Raw genomic sequence first — 22,801 nt, 5'->3', positions numbered from 1 at the left:
AGTCCATCGGTTTCCTGCTGAGAACCATGGCCTCAGATTTGGAGGTGCTGATCCTCATCCCAGCCGCTTCACACTCGGTTGCGAACCGATCCAGTGAGTGCTGAAGGTCGCAGACCGATGAAGCCATAAGAACCACATCATCTGCAAAAAGCAGTGGTGCAATCCTTAGTCCACCGAACTGCAGACCCCCTCCCCCATGACTACACCTCGAAATCCGATCCATGTATATTACAAACAGGATTGGTGACAAAGCGCAGCCCTGGCGGAGGCCAACCCTCACCGGAAATGGGTCCGACTTACTGCCGAGGACCCGGACACAGCTCTCGCTTTGGGAGTACAGAGATTGGATGGCCCTGAGTAGAGACCCCCTCACCCCATACTCCCGCAGCACCTCCCACAGTAACTCCCTGGGAACTCGGTCATACGCCTTCTCCAAGTCTACAAAACACATGTAGACCGGATAAGCGTACTCCCAGGCCCCCTCCAGGATCCTTGCGAGAGTAAAAAGCTGATCCGTCGTTCCACGACCAGGACGGAATCCGCATTGTTCCTCCTCAATCTGAGGTTCGACAATCGGCCTGACCCTCCTTTCGAGTACCTTAGAGTAAACTTTCCCGGGGAGGCTGAGTAGTGTGATGCCTCTGTAATTGGCACACACCCTCTGATCCCCCTTTTTAAAAAGGGGAACCACCACCCCGGTCTGCCACTCCTTCGGTACTGTTTCCGACTTCCACGCAACGTTGATGAGACGTGTCAACCATGACAGTCCCTCAACACACAGAGCCTTCAGCATTTCCGGGCGGATCTCATCCACCCCGGGGCTTTGCCACTGTGGAGTTGTTTGACGACCTCAGTGACCTCCCCCCGGTAGATTGGTGTTGATCCCCCGTCATACTCCAGCTCTGCCTCTAACATAGAGGGCGGAGTTGTCGGGTTCAGGAGTTCCTCAAAGTGTTCCTTCCAACGCCCTAACACTCCATCAGTTGAGGTCAACAACGTCCCATCCTTACTGTACACAGCTTGGATGGTTCCCTGCTTCCCCCTCCTGAGGTGTCGGACAGTTTTCCAGAACAACTTTGGTGCCGCCCGAAAGTCCTTCTCCATGTCTTCTCCGAACTTCTCCCACACACGCTGCTTTGCCTCGGCCACGGATAAGGCTGCTGCCCTTCGGGCCTGTCGGTACCTTGCAACTGCCTCGGGAGTCCCCCGGGATAACAAATCCCTGAAGGCCTCCTTCTTCAGTCGGACGGCTTCCCTGACCACCGGTGTCCACCAGGAGGTTCGAGGGTTACCGCCCCTTGAGGCACCTAGGACCTTGAGACCACAGCTCCCCGCCGCGGCTTCGACAATAGAGGCTTTGAACACCGACCACTCTGGTTCAATGTCCCCAACCTCCACAGGAATGCCCGAAAAGCTCCGCCGGCGGTGTGAGTTGAAGGCCTCCTGAACTTGGGCCTCCTCCAGACGTTCCCAGTTCACCCGAACTACACGTTTGGGCTTACCAGGTCTATCCAGAGCAGAGTCCTGCACAGGTCTGATTTTCAAGACCCGCACCTGCGACGTGCAATACCGAACCCGCCCCGCTACCCGCACATATTGCCAATTAGTTCCGCAACCCAACCCGAACCCGCATAGCCTATATGAGCAGTGAAAACGTGCAATTATTAACACATGCAGTTGCATATTTGTCTCAAAAAGCGTGGGATGTTGGTTATTTTCTCCATCTAGGAACCAGAAGCCTCCAGACGTTGGATGTCGCTCTTGAGGATGTGTTATTTAAAATGCTGTATTCTCCGCTAGAGAGCTTCAGCTCAGCCATTTTGAATGTGGCGCGCACAGCGGCAGATTGATGCGCTGCAGAGGTTATGATTATGCGCGGTCCCGCGGGGGAGAGGTCTGAGGATTTAAACATTAAACTAAATTATCATTATTTTAATATATTTATTATGCAACACCCGCGACCCGACCCGCATCATCTTTGTTTTACCCAGAACCGAACCCGGAAAAAAGTGTTTGAAAAAATACCACCCGCGAATCACCTTTTTTGCGGGTCACCCGTCGGGTACCCGACCCGATGCAGGACTCTGATCCAGAGGCTTCCCCCGCCACTCGACCCAACTCACCACCAGATGGTGATCAGTTGACAACTCCGCCCCTCTCTTTACCCGAGTGTCCAAAACATACGGCCTCAGGTCCGATGATACGATAACGAAATCGATTATGGACCTTCTGCCTAGGGTGCTCTGGTACCACGTACACTTATGAGCATCCTTATGTTCGAACATGGTGTTTGTTATGGCCAATCCATGACTAGCACAGAAGTCCAGTAACAAACCACCACTCCGGTTCAGATCAGGGGGATCGTTCCTCCCAATCACGCCCCTTCAAGTGTCTCCATCATCGCCCACATGTGCGTTGAAGTCTCCCAGCAAGATTAAAGAGTCCCCTTCAGGAGCCCCATACAGGACTCTTTCCAGGGTCTCCAAGAAGGCCGTATACTCTGAACTGCTGTTGGGTGCATAAGCACACACAACAGTCAGAGTTTTCCCCCCCCATAACCCGCAGGCGTAGGGAGGCGACCCTCTCGTCCACTGGGGTAAACTCCAACAACAAAGCACCTAACCGGGGACTTGTGAGTATCCCCACACCCGCCCGGCGCCTCACACCTTGAGCAACTCCGGAGAAGAATAGAGTCCAACCCCTATCCAGAAGTAAGGTTCCAGAGCCGACGCTGTGCGTAGCGGTGAGCCCAACCAGATCCAACTGGTAACGCTCCACCTCCCGCACAAGCTCCGGCTCCTTCCCCCCCAGAGAGGTGACGTTCCACGTCCCCAAAGCCAGCTTCTGTCGCCCGGGTCTGGTCCGTCGAGACCCTCCGCTTTCACTGCCACCCTTCTGGCAGCGCACCCGGCCCCATCGATGTTTCCCGTAGGTGGTGGGCCCGCGGGACGGAGAAGCGGAGGTGTTGCCCACGTTGCCTTTTCGGGCTGGGCCCGGCCGGGCTCCGTGGCAAGCCCGGCCACCAGACGCTCGCAGACGAGTCCTCCTTCTGGGCCTGGCTCCAGAAGGGGACCCCGGGCTTCCTCCGGGCCGGGTATCCTCACTTCTTGTGTCGTCTTTCATGAGGTCTTTTGAACCAATCTTAGTCTGGCCCCTTGCCTGAGACCAATTTGCCATGGGAAATCCTACCAGGAACACAAGGTTCCAGACAACACAGCCCCCAGGTTCATCAGGGCACACAAACCTCTCTACCACGGTAAGGTGCTGGTTCTTCAGAGAGGCATCAGAGAACAGCTTGGTGATAACCACGTCAATAAGGTGAGCCCAGAGACAGGGGGAGGTCGCATCCGCACTCTCCACAGAAACTTGTTTCTCCAAGTAAATGACTTACCTGTAGAGCCAGTTGTCACAAACGCACCAGCCAAACCACAAAAGAGAAACGTCAAGACAACAAGACCATCAAACACGATTGAACAAAGACATGATGATGACACAAGTGAATCAGATGAAGATGAAGCTCCATGGTATTGGCTATGTTAGAGCCATATTCTGTGTTGACAATGAGTGTATTATTTTCTTATTAATTTAGATCTTAATATATTTCCATTTATGTATTAGTACCGAATTAAATATTTGGAGAAAAACCTTGATTTACTGCGAGCCACACCTGTGTGAAGGGGTGGGACTGAGCGTGAGGAGGAAATTGTCTCCAGCAATGAACGGGGAATCGCAACAGTCCTCACGTTACACTGATCATTTTGTTTGTTTAAATATATGGAAGCAAATAAATCGGCCGAGGAAGGCAAAGAAATCAGCGCCTACAGAGCTTTATTTGGATGGTTTTTAACATGTGAGTCAAGAAGCGGATCCCTGTTGACGAGGCACAGTTTTTAGATATCCCACAAGAATGGGCCACGACAGGCTATGCATGCCAAGAAATGAACAAGCCAGGCCTCATCTAAGGGTTAACTGTGGGACACAAACCCCGCCTGAGCAGATAGAAGTTTGTGTTGAGGAAACAGCTCCTGTTGAGCCTGAATCTGAAAGTGTTACTGAGGAAGAACAAGAGAGACCAGATGAACAAGTGCCAAGCGCTGGGGAGCCTCAGCCTTACAATGAAGAAGATCTGTGTCAGTCCGATGACCAAGAAAGAGATGTCCAAGAGACTCAGCCTGCACTAAGAAGACCTACCAGAGACCGACGCCCTGGCCAGATGTTCACATACACATCCCTAGGTCAACCGACCTACCAGCCACGTGTCATGATACCATAGGGACACAGACTACACTCACCAGTATCCACAGCCATATTTTCACTCATTTCAACACGCACCCATCATTCCTCCCACATACCTACCATACACATATCCTATTTACTGTTATTGAATGGTTAATAGACACTCACACATGGGTACCTAAGGTTCTAGTATTCAGATTTTGGAGTATCCCACAAGGTTAAATGTTTTGTATATTGTTGAGAGTTTATATGACAACTGTTTAAATAAGTAGTGTCAGGAGCCACTTTTGTTTGTGGGGGAGTGTGTGGTACACCCCAAAAATGGTACAATTATTTGTGTATTTACTTTTATTTATTTTTGCTAAACAGTGAATTTATTGTTTTGAAAAGCTCAACCTTATCTGTATTTATTTTTGATGACATTCATATCATTTTATGGTTTATCTGTACTGTTTGAGAAACAGTAAGAATAAGTAGCGCCAAGGTGGAACCTTTGGCAGGTGAGCGGTGACACCTGGGTTATCTTAGGGGGGACACTTCCGCCCCCTCCTCAGAAGCAATCCAGACGATCAACCGGATCCTGTGTCTAATCCTTGCTGCTGCACATTTCTGTTTTCTACAGATATCTTTTGGGACCCGTAACATACGCACATAATGATCCTCAAACACTTAAAACCTCTCCTAGTCTCCATCACACTAACACTTATACAGTCAGATCAGAGCTCAGAGCACCATATAACAACATGATACTACTTTATTATCAGATCAAGTCTGACATGCTTCTGGCATCACAGCAGCTCCATTAGCAACGTCAACGAGGACAAACATCAAGACAAGAAACAAGAAGCAGATATTTACCACAACAACACAGTCACTGAAGACACCATGTTCATCTGACCTGGGATTTCACTCATTACATAATCATGGTTGGGGTCAGAGATAATGTGGTTGGCCCGCCTCTAAAGGTTGTGATGGTAGGCTGATTCAGAGAGGCTCTCAAATGTTGACCTACAACCTTTGAGCAGATTCTCTGAAAGACTGGTGGAGCAGTTTAGATTTTAAAGAGGTGGACAAACACCTGTACCATGTAGTATTACAGTACTGTAGAATACTCTAAAATCACAGATGTAAAAAATAAAATAAGAATTGATCTACTCTCTACTCTATATTATTTGTTTGATCTTTTTGCTAAACTTTCATTTGAAACTAAAATCTCAAAATAAAGCTTTAAAGACACATGATTTGGTACAAAGGTTAAAGGGCAGTGATATCACTCATCCTTGACTATCAGCAACACTAATCACTTCGAAGTGCCACGCACCAAAATGAAAATAATCAGTGACTGTAATCTTTGTTTAAGGTTTAACAATTACATTTAATTTAATTTGATCAATGAGCCGTTTAATTGTTCAATAGAGCATCAGGTGAAGAGCAAAACACTACAAAGCATTTACACATTTTAGAAATGAGAATCAAAAACTGCTGCAAATACAGGGAAACATTGACCTCCAACTGACGAGGAGCAATGGCAAACACACAGGTATGTATTCACACAGAGCTGATAATAAGCTGAGGCCTGTACTACGAAGCCGGTTCAACCTAACCTGGATATGTTTGAGTTAGCCGGTTGGCCTAATCCAAAACATACGCGCTCTCGCTAAACTGTACTACGACGCTGGTTATCAACTCGTTCGCTCAAGCCAGCCGTGTCCTATCTAGTTAGGTGCATGTTCACATGAGAGGGGTGGTATCTGGAGCATTCGACCAATCACAGACATGGAGAAGCGCACTGACAGCGCAGCGTCATACTTCCTGAATGAAAAGTGAACTATAATATTAGACAAATGAAGAAGTTAAACTTTAAACATCCATGACTTAAACACTTGATCCAGGATCAAAGCCACAGAGCTGCACCTGCAAGGTGAACACAGCTGGGAACAGAACAAGTGTTTGAATGCGTACATTAACAGCTTTATGATATCACTGCCCATCTAAGACACCATCTGACTTTCATTACATTTGTCTCCAGTGTTTCCTCAACTTAATGTGTTGCTTAAAATAATGCTTCTGCATCCAGTCTGTGACACTGTGAGTGTTGCACGGCCAGATACGGCTCAGCTGACTCAGATCAGGAGATGATACATTATGAAGTGATATGCCGCGGACTGTACTTAATGTGACTCTGATCCGGTTACTTATGTTGTGGCAGATATTTCAGTAAGCTTTCTTAACGCTAATGTTATAATAGTCAGATTGCTCTGAAGATGGAGGTGATATTCTATTCATGTTCACGTTCAGACAGTCGGTGATTGTTGCCGGCCGTCTTTCCTGCAACGGCAGCTTTTCTGTATTTCCTTTCTCCTGTAATATGACTTGATCGCTTTAAACTCCTCACACTGAGCTCTGATTGGTCAGCAGGCGGTGCTTTCACTGAGTTGATCTCTTAGCCTGCAACCTAACCTGCTCCGGAGCAGGTTAGCCGCTCAGCATCAGTTACCATGGAGATCTAGCCCGCTAAGAAGAGAACCAGCTTCGTAGGACCGGAAACCCAGAGTTAACCTGAAGTTAGCCGCTAAGAGAACATCCTGCTTCGTAGTAGACCCTCCTGGAGTAGACGTCCACACAGTTGAGTTTCCCTCCCTTTGGACGCAAGCTGCAGGATTACAGAACTCCAGCTTTACTACTGTTCATAAGGAAGGGAATAAATTAGTGCTGTCAAAATTATCGCGTTAACGGCGGTACTTAATTTTTTTAATTAATTGCGTTAAAATATTTAATGCATTTAACGCATGTGCAGAATGGCCCGTCCCATACGTGCCACCAGTGGCAGCGCCAGGGTATGGCTGGGGTAGGCTACACCCATTCCAAGAAATGGCTTAGCCCCACCATGAAAAATGATGTTAAAGGAAGCAAAATAAAGTCTGCCAACTCGCGGAGTAAATTGCACAGACAGCAGTTAGTCAGATTGATTTCAGTAGCCACGGTTTTGAAACCTTTTGTCACGTAGTGATCGTCTTCTCAATAGAACATCTTTGATAACGGCGTGGTGTTGTTGCAGGAAGTCCCGACGGAGAATACTTTTGCTGTAGTACAGGGGTGCACATAACTGGTACGCAGGTTATGTGCGTAATCTGAAATGCGTACCGTCACTTGTGTCACAAAGCGCATTTGCGTACCGATGTAGTTGTGAAGCTTTTCCAGAAGGCGGTTAGATCACCGGACGACAGAGTCGGTCTCCGTGTGCACAGACAGGGCTGCTGTTAACGTCGATCTGTACAACGGAACTGTGCCAAAACTACGCCAACCGGCTGCGGAGGGAGACCCCCCCCCTTCACTGGAGAACTGCACTAAAACAGCTGATCACAACGTTCACACTCTGTGGTCACGAATACTCCACTAGCGCCCCCCCCCCTGGGTCGACTTTCCTGAAGTACTCCCCCGTTGATAGAAATCAACACGTAATTAATTAAGACCTCACGGTTTGATGATTGATAGGTGTGTGGGTTGTCTTTCATTTTGACACACAGAAAAATGTTATAATAAACATAGATACTGTGTTAAATGGATATATCCGCCTTCTTTCATTTATCTTTCCATTCCCAACAATATACATAAATGGCATATTTTGGACATAGTTCGAATGCTAATTAATCATGATTAATTCATTTTTAAGCTGTGATTAATCTGATTAAAAATTGTAATCGTTTGACAGCCCTAAAATAAATATAACTCAGATGAGAAACACTGAAGGTAAACGAGACCCTTATTCCTTTATTTAAAGAAACCTTCATCAGATTCAGAAACAGGTTTATTGCCAAGTTGGTGTTTATGGTGCTTAAAGCTTTAAAACCTGATACGCCTTATAAATGCTCAAAGCTGCTTTTTACAGAAATGGTAGCTGATATTTTAACCAAGCCTGTAACAAAGGGCATGATTGAAAAGTTTGTGTATTTCATTTTTGGTGTTGAAGGTTAAAATGAAAAGAAAGTGTAAATGTATGTCAAAGGTTGTCAGAATAAGATCAAGTGGGGGTGTTGAACTGTTGTGAACGATTCATCTCTTGAATGCTCTTATGCTGACGTCATATCTGTCAATCTGTCAATCACACAGCTGGTTCTAATAAAGGGATCATTGCTGGCTCACTCGGAGAACTCAGTCAGTGTCATGTGAACTACAATGCAAGTGTGTGGCGTCTTTTATTTCTCCGTAGTATTAGTCCAAGGCTATCTAGACCTTTGCTGGTAATGGCTGCTGCGCCAACAGGTTATGGGCCCAGAACCTGTTGGCGCAGCAGCCATTACCAGTCTAGATAGCCTTGGACTAATACATTTGATTTTTCCATAGGTGAAACGTCAGCAATGTACTTCTCAGTAGCCTTGACTGTGTCACTCTTAGATTTCAAAAAATAAACAAAAACTGCTCCTGAATAGTCATCAGTAAATGCTAATGTGTATCTGAACCCATCTTTAGCTGTAGGATCTATAGGTCCAGACAAATCTATGTGTACAAGCTGCAGTGCAGCCTTTGCCCTTTCATCTGGCTCTCTGCTCCTGCTCTGAGCAAATTTCCCTTTTGTGCACACTTCACATGTCAAATTAGATGTATCAGTTTTGCCTTTAATTGTCATACCCTCTGTGACTTTTTGCAATTTCAACACATCTTCGTAGTTACAGTGACCTAGAATTTCGTGCCATGTTTTGATATCATAACACCCATGACATTCATCAACATCTTCATCATTAACTGTGTTTAAATAAAACAATCTATCATACACCTTAATATCAAATGTCGTACCGTTCTAGTGAATGAGCTTGTTCTGTCCTTCTTTGAATACGACCGTGGCTCCATTGGTCGTCGTTGCTTTGACCGAGAAAATGTCTTGGGGAAAGGATGGGACGTACAGCGCCCCCGTCAGCATCGTCTCCACCTCTCGACCCGTATTGTCTTTCAGCCTAACTTTGGCTGCACCTTTCTTCAGCGCTATGCCAGAGGCCCTCACTCCATCAGCCAACTCCAGGACATGTTTTCGTGGCTCGAAACTCTCGTCAAAGTCTTTGAATTTGTTCATGTCAGTCATTATGTGCGATGTAGCACCGGTGTCGACCATAAGCCCTCTTTGCTTCAGTCCATCGCCCGGGTCGCTGTCCACCTGTCGTTCGCGGGCCTTGAAGGCGAATGTGTGGTGGTGGTCGTGGTCCTCTTCGTCCATGGCCTGTTTTACGTTGTCTCGTCGTCCTCTCCGCCTGCAGTTTGCATCTCTGTGCGTGGAACTCCTGCAAAAACGGCACCACTGTCTCTGTTGTTCCCCGTGACCAGCAGCCTTGCACTCGCGGGCCCTGTGACCCTTCTGGCCGCAAGTATAACAGGTCAGCAGCTTCACATCAAAGTCTTTGCCTCTTACTTTCATCACGCTGTCATCAACTGAGCTCCCACTGAACTTCTCAGTGCTCTCGTAGCTCCTCAACTTGGTCTTGAACTCGGCGAAGGTGATCTTCTCATCACTTTGTGTAGTGTGGATAGAAAACGGCTTAAATGACGCTGGCAGCCCCTTCAGAATCATAGCTATCAATAAACCGTCACTCAAAATCTCTTCTGCATTCCTCAGTGCTGTGATAGCAGTCTCTGCTCGTATAATATAGTCTGTGATGCTTTCATTAGCATATTTCTGGAGAGACGTAAGCTCTGTATACAAGCTGATCACACGCGGTTTTCCTGTACCTGCGTAGTGATCCCTCAGAATCTTCAACGCCTTTCTCCCATCGTCCGCTGCATCTCTCATGACCAGAGACAAACTTGTATCGTCCAACAATTGAATAAGTTCAGCGTAGACTTCTTCATTTTTATCAGCATCTTCTGCAGCTCTTACCGCGGCTTCTTCTGCGTCCTCTTCGCCTCCGCCACTGTCAGGCTCTTTCAATATGGTGCTTTTCAGCCCTTGTAGACGCAGGTGGCCAAGAAACTTTGATTCCCACAACTCATAGTTTTTCTCATCTCCGTCAAAGCACAAACGATTCCATCGGTTTCCAAAATCCTTTCTGGGCCCATAACCTGTTGGCGCAGCAGCCATTACCAGCAAAGGTCTAGATAGCCTTGGACTAATACTACGGAGAAATAAAAGACGCCACACACTTGCATTGTAGTTCACATGACACTGACTGAGTTCCCCGAGTGAGCCAGCAATGATCCCTTTATTAGAACCAGCTGTGTGATTGACAGATTGACAGATATGACGTCAGCATAAGAGCATTCAAGAGATGAATCGTTCACAACAGTTCAACAATAGCAGATGCCACATTGAATGGATGAACACATTTATGCATCAATAATTACAACAGAGTATTTCTAAATACAAGTTGTAAAAATACTTATATGTATTTAATATTAACCCTTTGGAGTCGACCGTCACGCCGGCGTGATCAGATCACATGACCTGTGCCGCATAATAACAACAGTCCGGACAACATTGCCGTGTGTTTCTGTCGAAAGTACTGGCTTGAAACTATATCCCAGTCTTTGTTTCATGCAAAGAGACCCAGTAAACACGGAGAGACGATGATATAAAGTTAATACATTTCAAAAGTATGAAAAATGGAAGCACATATTTGAATATCTTCGCCGTATTTTATCATTTTACGAAACGGAAAATACTGGAAACTGTAGATCCTGCTCAACAGGATGTATATGTGTATTTCTGTCGAAAGTACTGGCTTGAAACTATATGCCAGTCTTTGTTTCATGCAAAAAGACCCAATAAACACGGACATACGATGATATAAAGTTAATACAGATATATTTCAGAAGTATGAATAATGGAAGCACATATTTTAATATCTTCGCCGTATTTTATCATTTTACGAAACGGAAAATACTGGAAACTGTAGATTCTGCTCAACGGGATGTATTTACCAGGGAGGGGGTGAGGTAATCAGGTAAACGGAGTGATACGAAACGACACGAAGAGGGACGAAGAGGGACGGCGGGAAATGAGAGAGACGAAGATATACGAAGACAGGCGGCGGGAGACGAAGAGAGACGGCGGGACACTGCGATTAAAGCAAAGTGACGGACAAACATTGAGAATTTAGATATAGTTAGATAGATTTAGAGTTTTGAAGATTCAACTATGATGAAGAGAACTCTGAACGTGAGTCAAGCTTTAAGCTTGTTTTTTGACATGGAGGAGGAGGAACCTGTGATGTTGCCCTCTGTGTCGTATTGACAGAAACCGCTTTGAAGCGTGGCACAGATAAAGACAGAAAAAACAGATTTTTGTACATAATGTGTATATATATATTTGTATTATATTTAAAATAACACTTTTGCCTTATCAGAATGAAATCCCATGCTACCTCAATCAAACTTTCAATCTGTTTTTACGTTTTTTTGTTGTTGTGATTTTGGGTCCAAAATGTTCATATAGTAGAAGATCACTGCTCTAAACAAAGTCAAAAATCCTACATCCAAACGAAATAAATAGAATTAATTATGATGAATACGTTAAGTCTTGTTCATTGTTTTTCACTTTTATTAAATGTTTGATATTTCCGGTGGAAATTGTGGACTATCGGACATTCAAAATGCAGCATATTTTCACTCTCACACACATATATTCTCCTTTTACATACATACATTTTCACTCTCACACACGTATATATACACTCACATATTTATACATTTTGCTCTCATATTATCATATTTCAATGCACACATTCATATATTGTCACTCACACATTCATGCATGTTGTTCTCATATTCATATAATGTAATGCTCATATTTATACATTTTGCTCTCATGCGAAATCTACTAAAACAAAGTATGTCATGGTAGTGGTCAGCTGTTAAACACAAACGTGTATCTTAAGGGCTGTAAATATAATAAGCCTGTTGTCAATTTTAGACACAGGCTTATTATATTTACAGCCCTTAATAACATTCATTTTCTGGACTCAATGTGTGTCTTGGCCGTTTTCTTTGTTCCAAGCAAACGAGTGCTTTTTGTTTTGAAATCACTTCCGCGAGTTTCGCGGGCCTCCCCCCCTCGCTCCACTGACCATTAGACCATTTAGTAAGGTAACAAGCAAAAGGGCAGAAACGCCTCTCAGACGCTCTTCCGTTAACTTGTTTAATAAAGAAAAACCAATGGTCCGTAGATACACGGACTCATATAGCCTATGTATGTATACTGTAAGGAGAATGTATGTGCGTCAGAGGACCAGTATGAATTACGGGATAGCAATATGCAAACACAAACCTACAGACTGGGGGATGGGAGATCACAGGAGTGGGGGGAGAGCTGTGGAATGTGACCCTTGGGAGAATTCCTCCACACATTCCGATGGCCAATTCGTTTTAAACAAAGAGTTCGCAACACAGGACAGCATGGGCAACATGGGGGGTGGGGGCTGGTGAACGGTCTGGTCAATGTTTGTAAACACAATCCCCAGGATGTGTCCTAATCAGGAGCCGGGTAAATGAGAGACTGAGGAGCCCCCGAAAAACAGATCCCGAAATAGCTCGTCCTGGTTTCCGCAGCAGATAGGCCTACAGTATGGTGTCTGTGTTATGTCAGTTATTTTAAATAAAACGTTGAAAACTGAACTTGAAAATGGTTTCCTCTTTTTATTTTATGTATAATTTTCGGGACGGGGAGACGTGTGTGATTAAAAATTAATTTGCAGAAATGTAAAGTGATCTAACTAAGTTCTATTCATATTCTTGACGGGAAGAGCAGTGTAAATGGGTGGCCATATGCATTTGAAAAGCAATATAAATCACACAGTTATTATACAATAGGCTATAAAAGCACCATCGATAACCATTACCTTTATCCAATTCAAACTTTGGACGGGAAAAAAGGAAGGTGTACATGGTTGGGCTATACTGTAGGCCCAGGGGCTGGAGGCTGGAGTGCTGGAGGCTATGAAGGCTAAGCCTTCCCAAATATTTGTGTAACTGCATCCTGGTAAAATAAAAATATAATGTCTTTGACATTAGCGCTGCTATGCAGCCACCTGTGCCCTGTACCACGAAGCCAGTTCAACAGACCCTGGATATGCTTGAGTTATCTTAACTAACCCTAACAAACGAGATCTCGCTTAGCGGTCCTACGGCGCTAGTTATCAACTCGGTAAATCAAGCCAGGGTTTCTCTCTCCAGCTGAGAACGCGTTCACGTGAAAGGGGCGGGGTTAGCTACATTTGACCAATCACAAACAGGGACAAGTGTACTGACAGCGCAGCGTCATACTTCATTAATGAAAAGTAAACTAATATTAGACAAATATGAACTTTAAACATCCATGATGACTTAAACATATAATCCAGGATACAAGCCACATAGTTGCACCTGCAAGGAGAATACAGAACAACTCGTTAAAAAATAAACTACCGAGTGTTTGAAAGCGTACAACAGTTTTATGATACTGCCCCATCTAAAACACGAGGGGATCTGACTTTATTACATTTGAGTTGAGTGTTTCGTCAACTTAATGTGTTGCTTAAAATAATACGTCTGCATACAGTATATGTGACAATGTAACTAAGTGTTGCACGGCCAGATACGGCTCGAGAAGCTGACTCAGATAAGGAAATATTGTGATATCGATGTGAGATCGATGATCTGATTGATGATGTGATGTCAGTGTAATATGAATGATAAGTGCGACACGTCGGCGTCTTCTCTGCATACGGCAGTTTAAACTGCATTTCCTTTTTCCTGTAATATGACTTGATAGATTTAAACTCCGCACACTGAGCTCTGATCGGTCAGCAGGCGGTGCTTTCACTGAGTTGATCTCTTCTCTATAGACGCCGGAGGCGGGCAGCGTAAGATGGAAAACAAAGTTATTTAGCCTTCCCAAACCTGAGCCTCACGCGCCGCCTATGTGTAGGCCTACTGTATACATACAAAGGCCATTCAAGCTAGAGTTCTTCTGGAAATGTTCACATCAGGCACCTTCAAGTTAAACAATCAGGTGCACACTTTAATGTGCCGCCACCTCCGGACTCGGCTTGACTCGGTTTAAAGAATGCACAAATGTGTTTAATCGTTTATGTCAGATATGTACTAAGTAGCCTAAATACATTTGTTCCTGCTCAAGATTAGATTCAACTTTATTGTTATTGCACATATTGCAGGTACTGAGACAACGAAATGCAGTTTAGCTTCTAACCAGGTGCAACAAGCAATAAAGTGAAAAGTAATGTGCACAATACTACAGTAAACAATTAACACAGTAAATTATGTGGATTAAACCACATTTATTTCGTTAAACAGAAACGAAATATGATTTTGTATGAATGATTAAATGTAGGGTGAATTGCCCTAATGTGGGACATTTTTGCATTTCAGACTTCGGGAATATATTGCGATATGAAGCCGATACAATAAATCAAAATCCAGTAGGCTACCATTCCGAAATCCCCAGTAATATTAGACACTAATAATACTAATAATACGGTAAACTATTAACACTGTACATATTATTGTTTGCCCGTGGGATTAGGATGATCGGTAGTGAGACCCGTGCTGCATTTTCCTCCGGTCGGATGTGATATAAAAACAAAGCGATTATTTTTGTTGTTGTAAACTCACGTGGATTAAATTTAGTGCATTCATTTCAACTCGCGAACATATGATACATTAAATGATAGTGAGGATGATGATTGAAAATCGTTTGTTTGAGCCTGGATGCATTTCCTGATCTAAAAACATAGCGATGCTTTTGTACTTACACCAACGTGAATTAAACATGATTTTGTTAAATAAAAACATGGGGATGTTTAGTAAATGATTACATGTCTCTTATTTAGCACAGAATATGATCCTATCCGTGACATATGGATCTTAACAAATATCCGCTATATCAGATACCTGTAGATCAGCTGTTTATTTCACATGGGTTCCAGTGTGGCAGCTTTTTAATCACGGCTCCCCCTGGTGGATCCATGATCCATTGCAGCTGGTTTCATTAAAATTAAATGTATTTATCAAGGGGGCGTTTCAAATCCTGCGGGGGGGTTTTCCTTTTCAGCAGGGGCCCACCCCGTGCCGATCACGGACCCGCACGGGGAGGCGTCTGAAATGGAGCGCTCCATCTGTAAATGCTCAAAGCTGCTTTTATTATAAAGGAACCAGAGAAGTGTCTCACCAAGAACATTCAACAGAGCCACACTTTCTTAGCTGGGTCGATATAAACTGAAACCAGAGCAGCAGGTACCATGAAGGGGTTATCAACTTTCAATCCTCACCTTTGACCAGCAGAGTGTCGTCCATCTTTGAAGCGAATAGGTTCCCCCATAGACCAGTCACTCTTCATGGACACACAGCTGGGCTCAGGTTCCTCCAGCCTCCTCCTGAAACATGAGTAACAAACAGTTATGAATCTGGACCGTCACAATGGTCTGAAATACTATTCCTATTATCATGTGTTTAAATGCTCTCTTATTGCCTCCTAACGGAACCTGCTCACTCTACAGCTTCAATGCATCAAATGTAATGTTATGGCAGATTCCTTACATGACAGCGTATTTCTCGCTTATTCATTAAGGTCACATGGTAAGCTATAACAAGTCTGTTATTGAGTTAGGTCACACAGATTTAGAGAGGCCTAGGGTCTCGTTGCTAATTATCAGTAGATGTATACAAGTTTAAGTGAGCTGATGCCAAGGTCAGAGGAAGTACAGAGAGGGCCTGAGGTGACAGTTAAGTCTTTGTTAGTTAATTACTCCTAAAGATGTCATGAGATAATGACCTTTCGACATCTGGAATGTTCGACACTGAACAAAAATATAAACGCAACACTTTTATTTTTGCTCCCATTTCTCATGAGATGAACTCAAAGATCTAAAACATTTTCTATAAACACAAAATAACCATTTCTCTCAAATATTGTTCACAAATCTGAAAGAATCTGTGATAGTGAGCACTTCTCCTTTGCCGAGATAATCCATCCCACCTCACAGGTGTGGCATATCGAGATGCTGATTAGACAGCATGATTATTGCACAGGTGTGCCTTAGGCTGGCCACAATAAAAGGCCACTATTATTGTTGTTGCGCAACTGAATAATAATGAATCACAACCATATCTGTGTTTGTGTTTTACTGATCTCTCTCTGTGTTAACATTTAAAGTAGGTGAGCCATAAATTGCACTAACAGTAACAATATACTCAAGAACATTAAGGTCTGAAACTGAACCATAATGATGGACAGATTGAGCTGTATTAGGTGTTGATATGTGCTACCTGCAATGGTATAGAAGGCTTCTTTTATCGAGCCTCTCTGACACGTTAAACTCTGACTTCAGGCTGAACACACCTCGGTAGACCCTCCCTCAGCTTCAACAAGAAGTCTCTGTTCTTCAGTAACAACATGTTTTCTACTGCTGCTGATATAATGAAGTCACATGAAGTCCACTTACTCTGTCTCTGAAGGGCGGCCTTTAAAATAGATTGGTTCACGCCTCGACCGGTCACTCTTCATGGACACACAGCTGGGTCCAGGTCCAGGCTGCTGCTCTGGGCTTCACACACACACACAACACACACACACACACACACACACACACACACACACACACACACACACACACACACACACACACACACACACACACACACACACACACACACACACACACACACACACACACACACACACACACACACACACACACACACACACACACACACACACACACACACACACACACACACACACACACACACACACACACACACACACACACACACACACACACACACACACACACACACACACCACACACACACACACACACACACACACACACACACACACACACACACACACACACACACACACACACACACAGCTTTGAGTGTGAATAATGCCTGCTGAGCTCTGGAGAAGAGGACAGTCAGAGGTCTTCATCTCACCTCTGAGCTTTGGTGAGGCGTTCAGGGTCCCCACTCAGAGCGGGTTCAGTGTCCTCACAGGGATTCATAGCAGAGCTCACACCTTCACACACACAACCACCTGCTGGAGAACCACACATTATCTCATCAGGCCAGGTATAATATATACCTGGCTGCTAAATCCTAAGAACTGTTACAGGGTGTGTATTATTTTTAATTATGTAACTTTTTATTATATCATAACTTAGTACTTTTTTTTTAATGCATGTCACATATTTAACATATGTAATATTACGCTGTCTTTTTTCCTGCTGTAACTACGCAAATGTCCCCTCCGTGGGACTAATAAAGTGCTAGGACTGTCTTAGGGAAGAGAGCTTTTAGATGTGCAGCTCCACTAACTTGGAACAGTCTGCAAAAAGAATGGAAAATTACCAAGCTAGTACCACTACATGTTTTTAAAGCTCGGTTGGATGCTACAAAATCAGAGGCTGTTGGTACCTGTACTTGTGGTTAAATATGTAAATTGTAATCCTGTACATTTTGCTGTATGATGTCCTTTTGTTGTTCTGTTGTTTATGTTGTTATGTCTTCTTGTGGAACCTACTGCTGCAGGTCTCCCTTGAAAAAGAGATCATTGATCTCAATGGGATTTTACCTGATAAATAAAGGTTTTGAATTGAATTGAATTCTGATTCCGATTCCGATTCTGATTGAACAACCTCCAGTGTCCTCTATGTGGCGCTAAAGAAGAAGTGCTTAACCTCTTGAGCCCCATTGCCTCCGCCGGTGTGCAAGTTTAACTGGTTTTTGGATGAACTTGTGATATACTTGTGCGCAGGGGTTAAATTGGGCCGGGGCTGTCCGGGGCTCTGACGTCATCACCCTCGCTCATTTGTCTTTTGTTTAAGCCATATGTTAAAACATCTCTCGTTCTTAATATAGACTTTATTTAGGGTCGATATGTGTTGACTTTACCTTAAAATAGCAGGCGTGTGTGTGTGTGTGTGTGTGTGTGTGTGTGTGTGTGTGTGTGTGTGTGTGTGTGTGTGTGTGTGTGTGTGTGCAGAGAGTCTGCAGCTGTACCGCCAAACCCCCGACCCGTCTTGTAACACGGAGCCCGTTTCCTACACCATCAGGGCCCGTTCTAACCAATTTGCTGCCCTCGGCGAGATATTTATACATATTTTTGTATCTCTCAAGTTTTAAACGATATTTTTGGTTTACTGTCCTATAGTATACTGTTGTGAGTTTTCATAGTATGTTTAATACTTAAAAACGAAAGTTAGTTATAATCAAATATAATCAATTATATTCTTGTATAACCCACAATGAAAATGCTTCATATTTTAGGTTTTTCTATAGTTACAGTATAAACAAAACAAAGTGGTTTGTTTAGGTTGAGTTTTCTTCCTCTCCTCTGGCAGCAGTCCACAGGGAGGGGGGGGGGGCTTCACACTGGAGAAACATTAGAGGCCAAAGAGAGTTCATGTCCTTTTTACCTCATATGAAAGGGTGTCTTATCCCATAACAGCTGTGGAACATGTCGGGACATGTTTAGCCTTGTACATTAGTGCGCATGCGCAGTTTTCAACTGAATTGGGTGAAGAGGAGGAGTTTGTTTTTTTGGGTTTAGGATCCAGTTTTTTTAGCATAAAGAGACTGGTTTTTTGAGAGAGCAGAGAGAGGGGGGGTGACCCCTGGTAGACTCTCTCCGGGTAGGCTGTGTGCTTGAGAGCTGGGTTAATAGCTCTCGGTAAGGTCCTGCCAGACGGGGTAAATATCTCTCGAATGTATTGGTTGTTGGCTGAGTGGAATGATTTGATGAGAGATGTGTGTATGAATATTATAAATACTGCCATCTGTGAGGAAAATCTCCCCTCCGAAATTGCAGATAGGTATGGGTTTTTAAATGTTATACCCGCCGTCTGTGTCGGAAAAAACGGTATGAAACTGATGTGAATTGAGTTGGTGAAATCAAAAAGTTGAATGCGCTTTTTATTGTCACCGGTCTTTTTACGAGGAAATACCTCTAAATTCTATCGGGAGAATTTTAAAATGTCACAACTGAAATGGGCAGTTGAAATTAAAACATTTTGGTAATAAATGTAAGACTGTGAATTAAAGTTTCATTTGAACATGATCACAGCACGGTTTTTTGTTAGTATGATTATAATGTTGTGAGAGAGAAGGTAAAAACCCTGTATTAGTTTGGACCTATTTTTCTTCAAATAAACTGATCCCACCTTTTGGACTGGGATAATTTAAAAGACACCTGTGCCCTCCTCTCCTGCTTCCAAGGTAAGATTGCACCCTGCCACACACACTTAGGTAGGAGCACACTCCATTTACTGATATCAAAATCCTTCGGGATCGCTTAAACAGATTAAAAAAGAGTTGTCTGAATTGAAACAGCAGTTAATTGAAACCTTGGTTCTTCGGGAAGTTAGTAGAGGTGAGATCTTGCTGACGTTGGTGGATCTGAGCCAAGCAGCAAACTTACATAGACTCAATAACTTCGGAAAGGTCAATTAGTAGGTCAGAGTAATTTACCGGAATAAATTATCAGGACCTCTCCGACTCTAAACATGGCGCCCAACGTGGGGCTCTGTGAAAAGTAATATTTTTACAGAGTCAAAATACAAGAACCAAAACGACCTAGTGAAAAAAGTCGAGGAATACAAATCAGCGAAATACAGGCTGAAAGTCTTGTTAAAATACCTACCCCAAATCCTAGAATATATATAATTAAACCTGAAAGTGTAGTAATTTAAGTTAATACTATTGCACCGGACTGAGGGTTATATTATATCGGATATAGCTGTCTGATTAAAGAAGCTAAAGAAGGTTCATTTTCCCCTAGTCAAATTGAGAAGCCTGTGGTCCCTTTAACACAGGTTTAGGTGGCTAAAGTGAAGTCAGCCGTAGGAGCACTGCTCAGTACTTGTCCAATTACTTTGAAACTTATAGGTAGGACTTGACAAAGAGTTGCGGTTTGAACTTTTGCGTTAAAACATAACGTGGGGAAGAGTTAATGGGAGATTTAATAAAGATAAACATAGGTCTAAAGGTACCTTATGCTGTTGAAAAAATTCGAAGCTCGGTACATACAACTCTTAGCTGAGGTACCCGCATGTACTAACTGAATCCAGAAAGAGAACTTAGAACCAAGTGACGGTATAGTCGGACTGATCACCCGTTGAGAGTAAAGCCTAGGAACTTGCATGTGTATAAAAGAGTGAACTTGAACCCTTTAATACATTTTTGTGTTGTTTTTTTAAACAAACAAACAAAAATAAATGGCAGACGAGGTTAGAACGCAGTTTTTAATGACTCGGAGCCAACCACACAGGGGGGATACACAGAAGCAAAATCCGGAGCTTCTGCCCGCCCTGGTCAGCTTAGCCCAGACCCACGGGCGTACCGCGACCAAAATACTTTCCTGTCAGACTACCGTTTGACAGAGAGCAACAAGCAGGTGGTATAATGTTTGAGACCCTATCTCCACCATACAGGGATAAAAGCTCAAAAAATGCCATTTAGGAGTATCCCATCTACTACTCCTAGAAGAAAAAACACATTGTTAGACATGATATTCAGGAAAAAGGAATGTTGGAAATAAATAATGTCAAATATTGAAAATCCTAAAACTGGATCAACAAACCATGTTAATAAACCCTGCTAATAGGAAGCTAAAACATGCAGGAGAAATAGCAGCAGCTCTGAAAAAGAGAATAGGTCCTAGCATGCAAGCACAGTGTGATAATATGATAAAGACTATTAAACTGTCAGAAGGCGATGTGGTGATCAGATGACCCACAAATACCGGTTGTTTTGAATGTACTTTTAAGAAAAAACCTATGTGGGAACTATCAGCAGATATCAAGCCCCAAAAATATCTTCAAAACTAATATGAGAAAGTTTTTGCGAAGCTAAAGCTCAAATACTTTACCAAAATCAACTAAAGTATTTACTTTTGACCCCTGTTTGGGAATGGGATTTTCTGTTACACAACAGAAAACTCAATTTAAGCCTTAAAGAACGCTTTAAAGACAAGTCAATGAGAGTTAAATGTGGTGCTATTTTGCTCATGAATGGAGCTTGCACTTTTGGAAAAAAAGGTCTCCTCTTTTCTCTGCTCCCGAGGTGCTGCAGAAACACGCAGCACACGGGGTCAAAGACAGGCGTGACCTCTGGAGGGGAAGAAAATTTGAGCAGACCACGAAAGACCATTAAAAGTTTTATGGCCTCAGCACAGAGGAAGATCTGGAGATTTTAAGGAACTCTCCCAAAGCAAGCTACCCATCCCCCACCCCAGCACAAGGGAAATAGTGTTCCTCTCACCAATGAATAAATCAACTCTTAACCAAGTCGGATCTAAAATAGACATAGCTCCAGTTGTTAAGAAAAGAGGGAGATTCAAAAAATTATCTTAACACCAGAACAATAATATCAAATATCAAAAACCAAAATAGTATGTTGAAACCCATTCTCAGAAACTAACAATGTGGAGATAAGGAACCAGGGTGATAGAAAATCTGTGTTATTCATGTCCATGACTTGATCAGGAACAGAGGAAGAATTATCACCTGAAGAGAAGCATCTTGCACTTGCATTAAAAATGTATCCAGCCCTGAGGGAAATGTCTCAAGGTACCAAAATGTGCATATACACTCTTTATTTTTCAATATCTGAAGCTACTAAACAAACTGTTCAGGGAGCAAAAACAATGATGAGTAGATGAAGAAAATGGAAGATGATAATGTCTGATCCAGATGTGGGGTGCAGAGGACCACAGGAAGTAAGCCACAAAGGGAAACATTGAAACCCTTACAGAAAACCGCTACTCCACAGATAACACTGTTTACAGAGGGGAGTTTGCGAAAAGGTGACCAAGCAGCCACTTGGGCCTTTATAAAGAAAACTAATTCAGGTGAAGTACTTTGCAAGCAAAAGGGTGCAATACCAGGTACAGCCTGCTGAGGAAAAGGCCATTTGTTGAGGGACTTCCTTTTGCTAAAAAAGGAAAAATAGCACACATCCGTATTATTACTGATAGTGATTATTATTAAAAAGCGGGTAAAGAAGAGCTTAATAATTGGGAACAAAGGCAGTTCAAAAATGTGAAAGGTGAAACGCTGACACATGCCCATCTATTGAGGGTCTTATTGCAGAGTTAAAGGCAGGCATGTAGAATGGAATCATGTCCGTAGCCATACATATAAGATATAATTTGACTATCAGGGTAATAGAGAAGTTTGACCTTGCTTAATGCACGGGACGAGTTAACCACCTGACTGCCATATTCCCTAGAATATGGAAAAAGGGTGGAAGCATTCACGTACCACCTGAAGAAGCTCCTTAGGTTGTGCGTGAGTTACACAGCAGTTTAGGCCATGTGGGCCTATTTCAGATGAGAAAATATTGTCTCCACAATAAAATCCTCTTACCAAAACTGCGATTGCACCTACAACACACATGGTCAACATGTCTTCAATGTGTAGAGGTAGATGGGTTTAAGAAAGTTCATCCTGAGCATCTTAAAATAATAGAGGAAGAACCACTAACCATTTTTAGTGCTGACATAGCAGGTCCTTTTCTGACCCGCACTCCCAGTGGGAATAAGTATTTCCTTGTGACCTTTGATAAATGGAGGGAGTCATAAACA

The 22,801-nt window shown here is 43.4% G+C and overlaps 1 protein-coding gene across 1 annotated transcript in view; it reads right to left on the bottom strand.

Annotated features, from left to right (window-relative positions):
* Positions 1-22,801, bottom strand: part of LOC117556733 (NLR family CARD domain-containing protein 3-like) — a 72,756-nt gene that overhangs the window by 38,918 nt on the left and 11,037 nt on the right. Inside the window, 3 exon segments of the mRNA XM_034232226.1 lie at positions 15,486-15,590; positions 16,659-16,760; positions 17,155-17,257. Of these exon segments, the coding sequence (XP_034088117.1) occupies positions 15,486-15,590; positions 16,659-16,760; positions 17,155-17,222 (275 nt within the window). The 5' untranslated portion in view covers positions 17,223-17,257.

The sequence above is a fragment of the Gymnodraco acuticeps genome, unplaced genomic scaffold (assembly GCF_902827175.1).
Source record: "Gymnodraco acuticeps unplaced genomic scaffold, fGymAcu1.1, whole genome shotgun sequence".
NCBI classification, from domain to species: domain Eukaryota; kingdom Metazoa; phylum Chordata; class Actinopteri; order Perciformes; family Bathydraconidae; genus Gymnodraco; species Gymnodraco acuticeps.
This window is presented reverse-complemented; position numbering and strand designations above follow the sequence as displayed.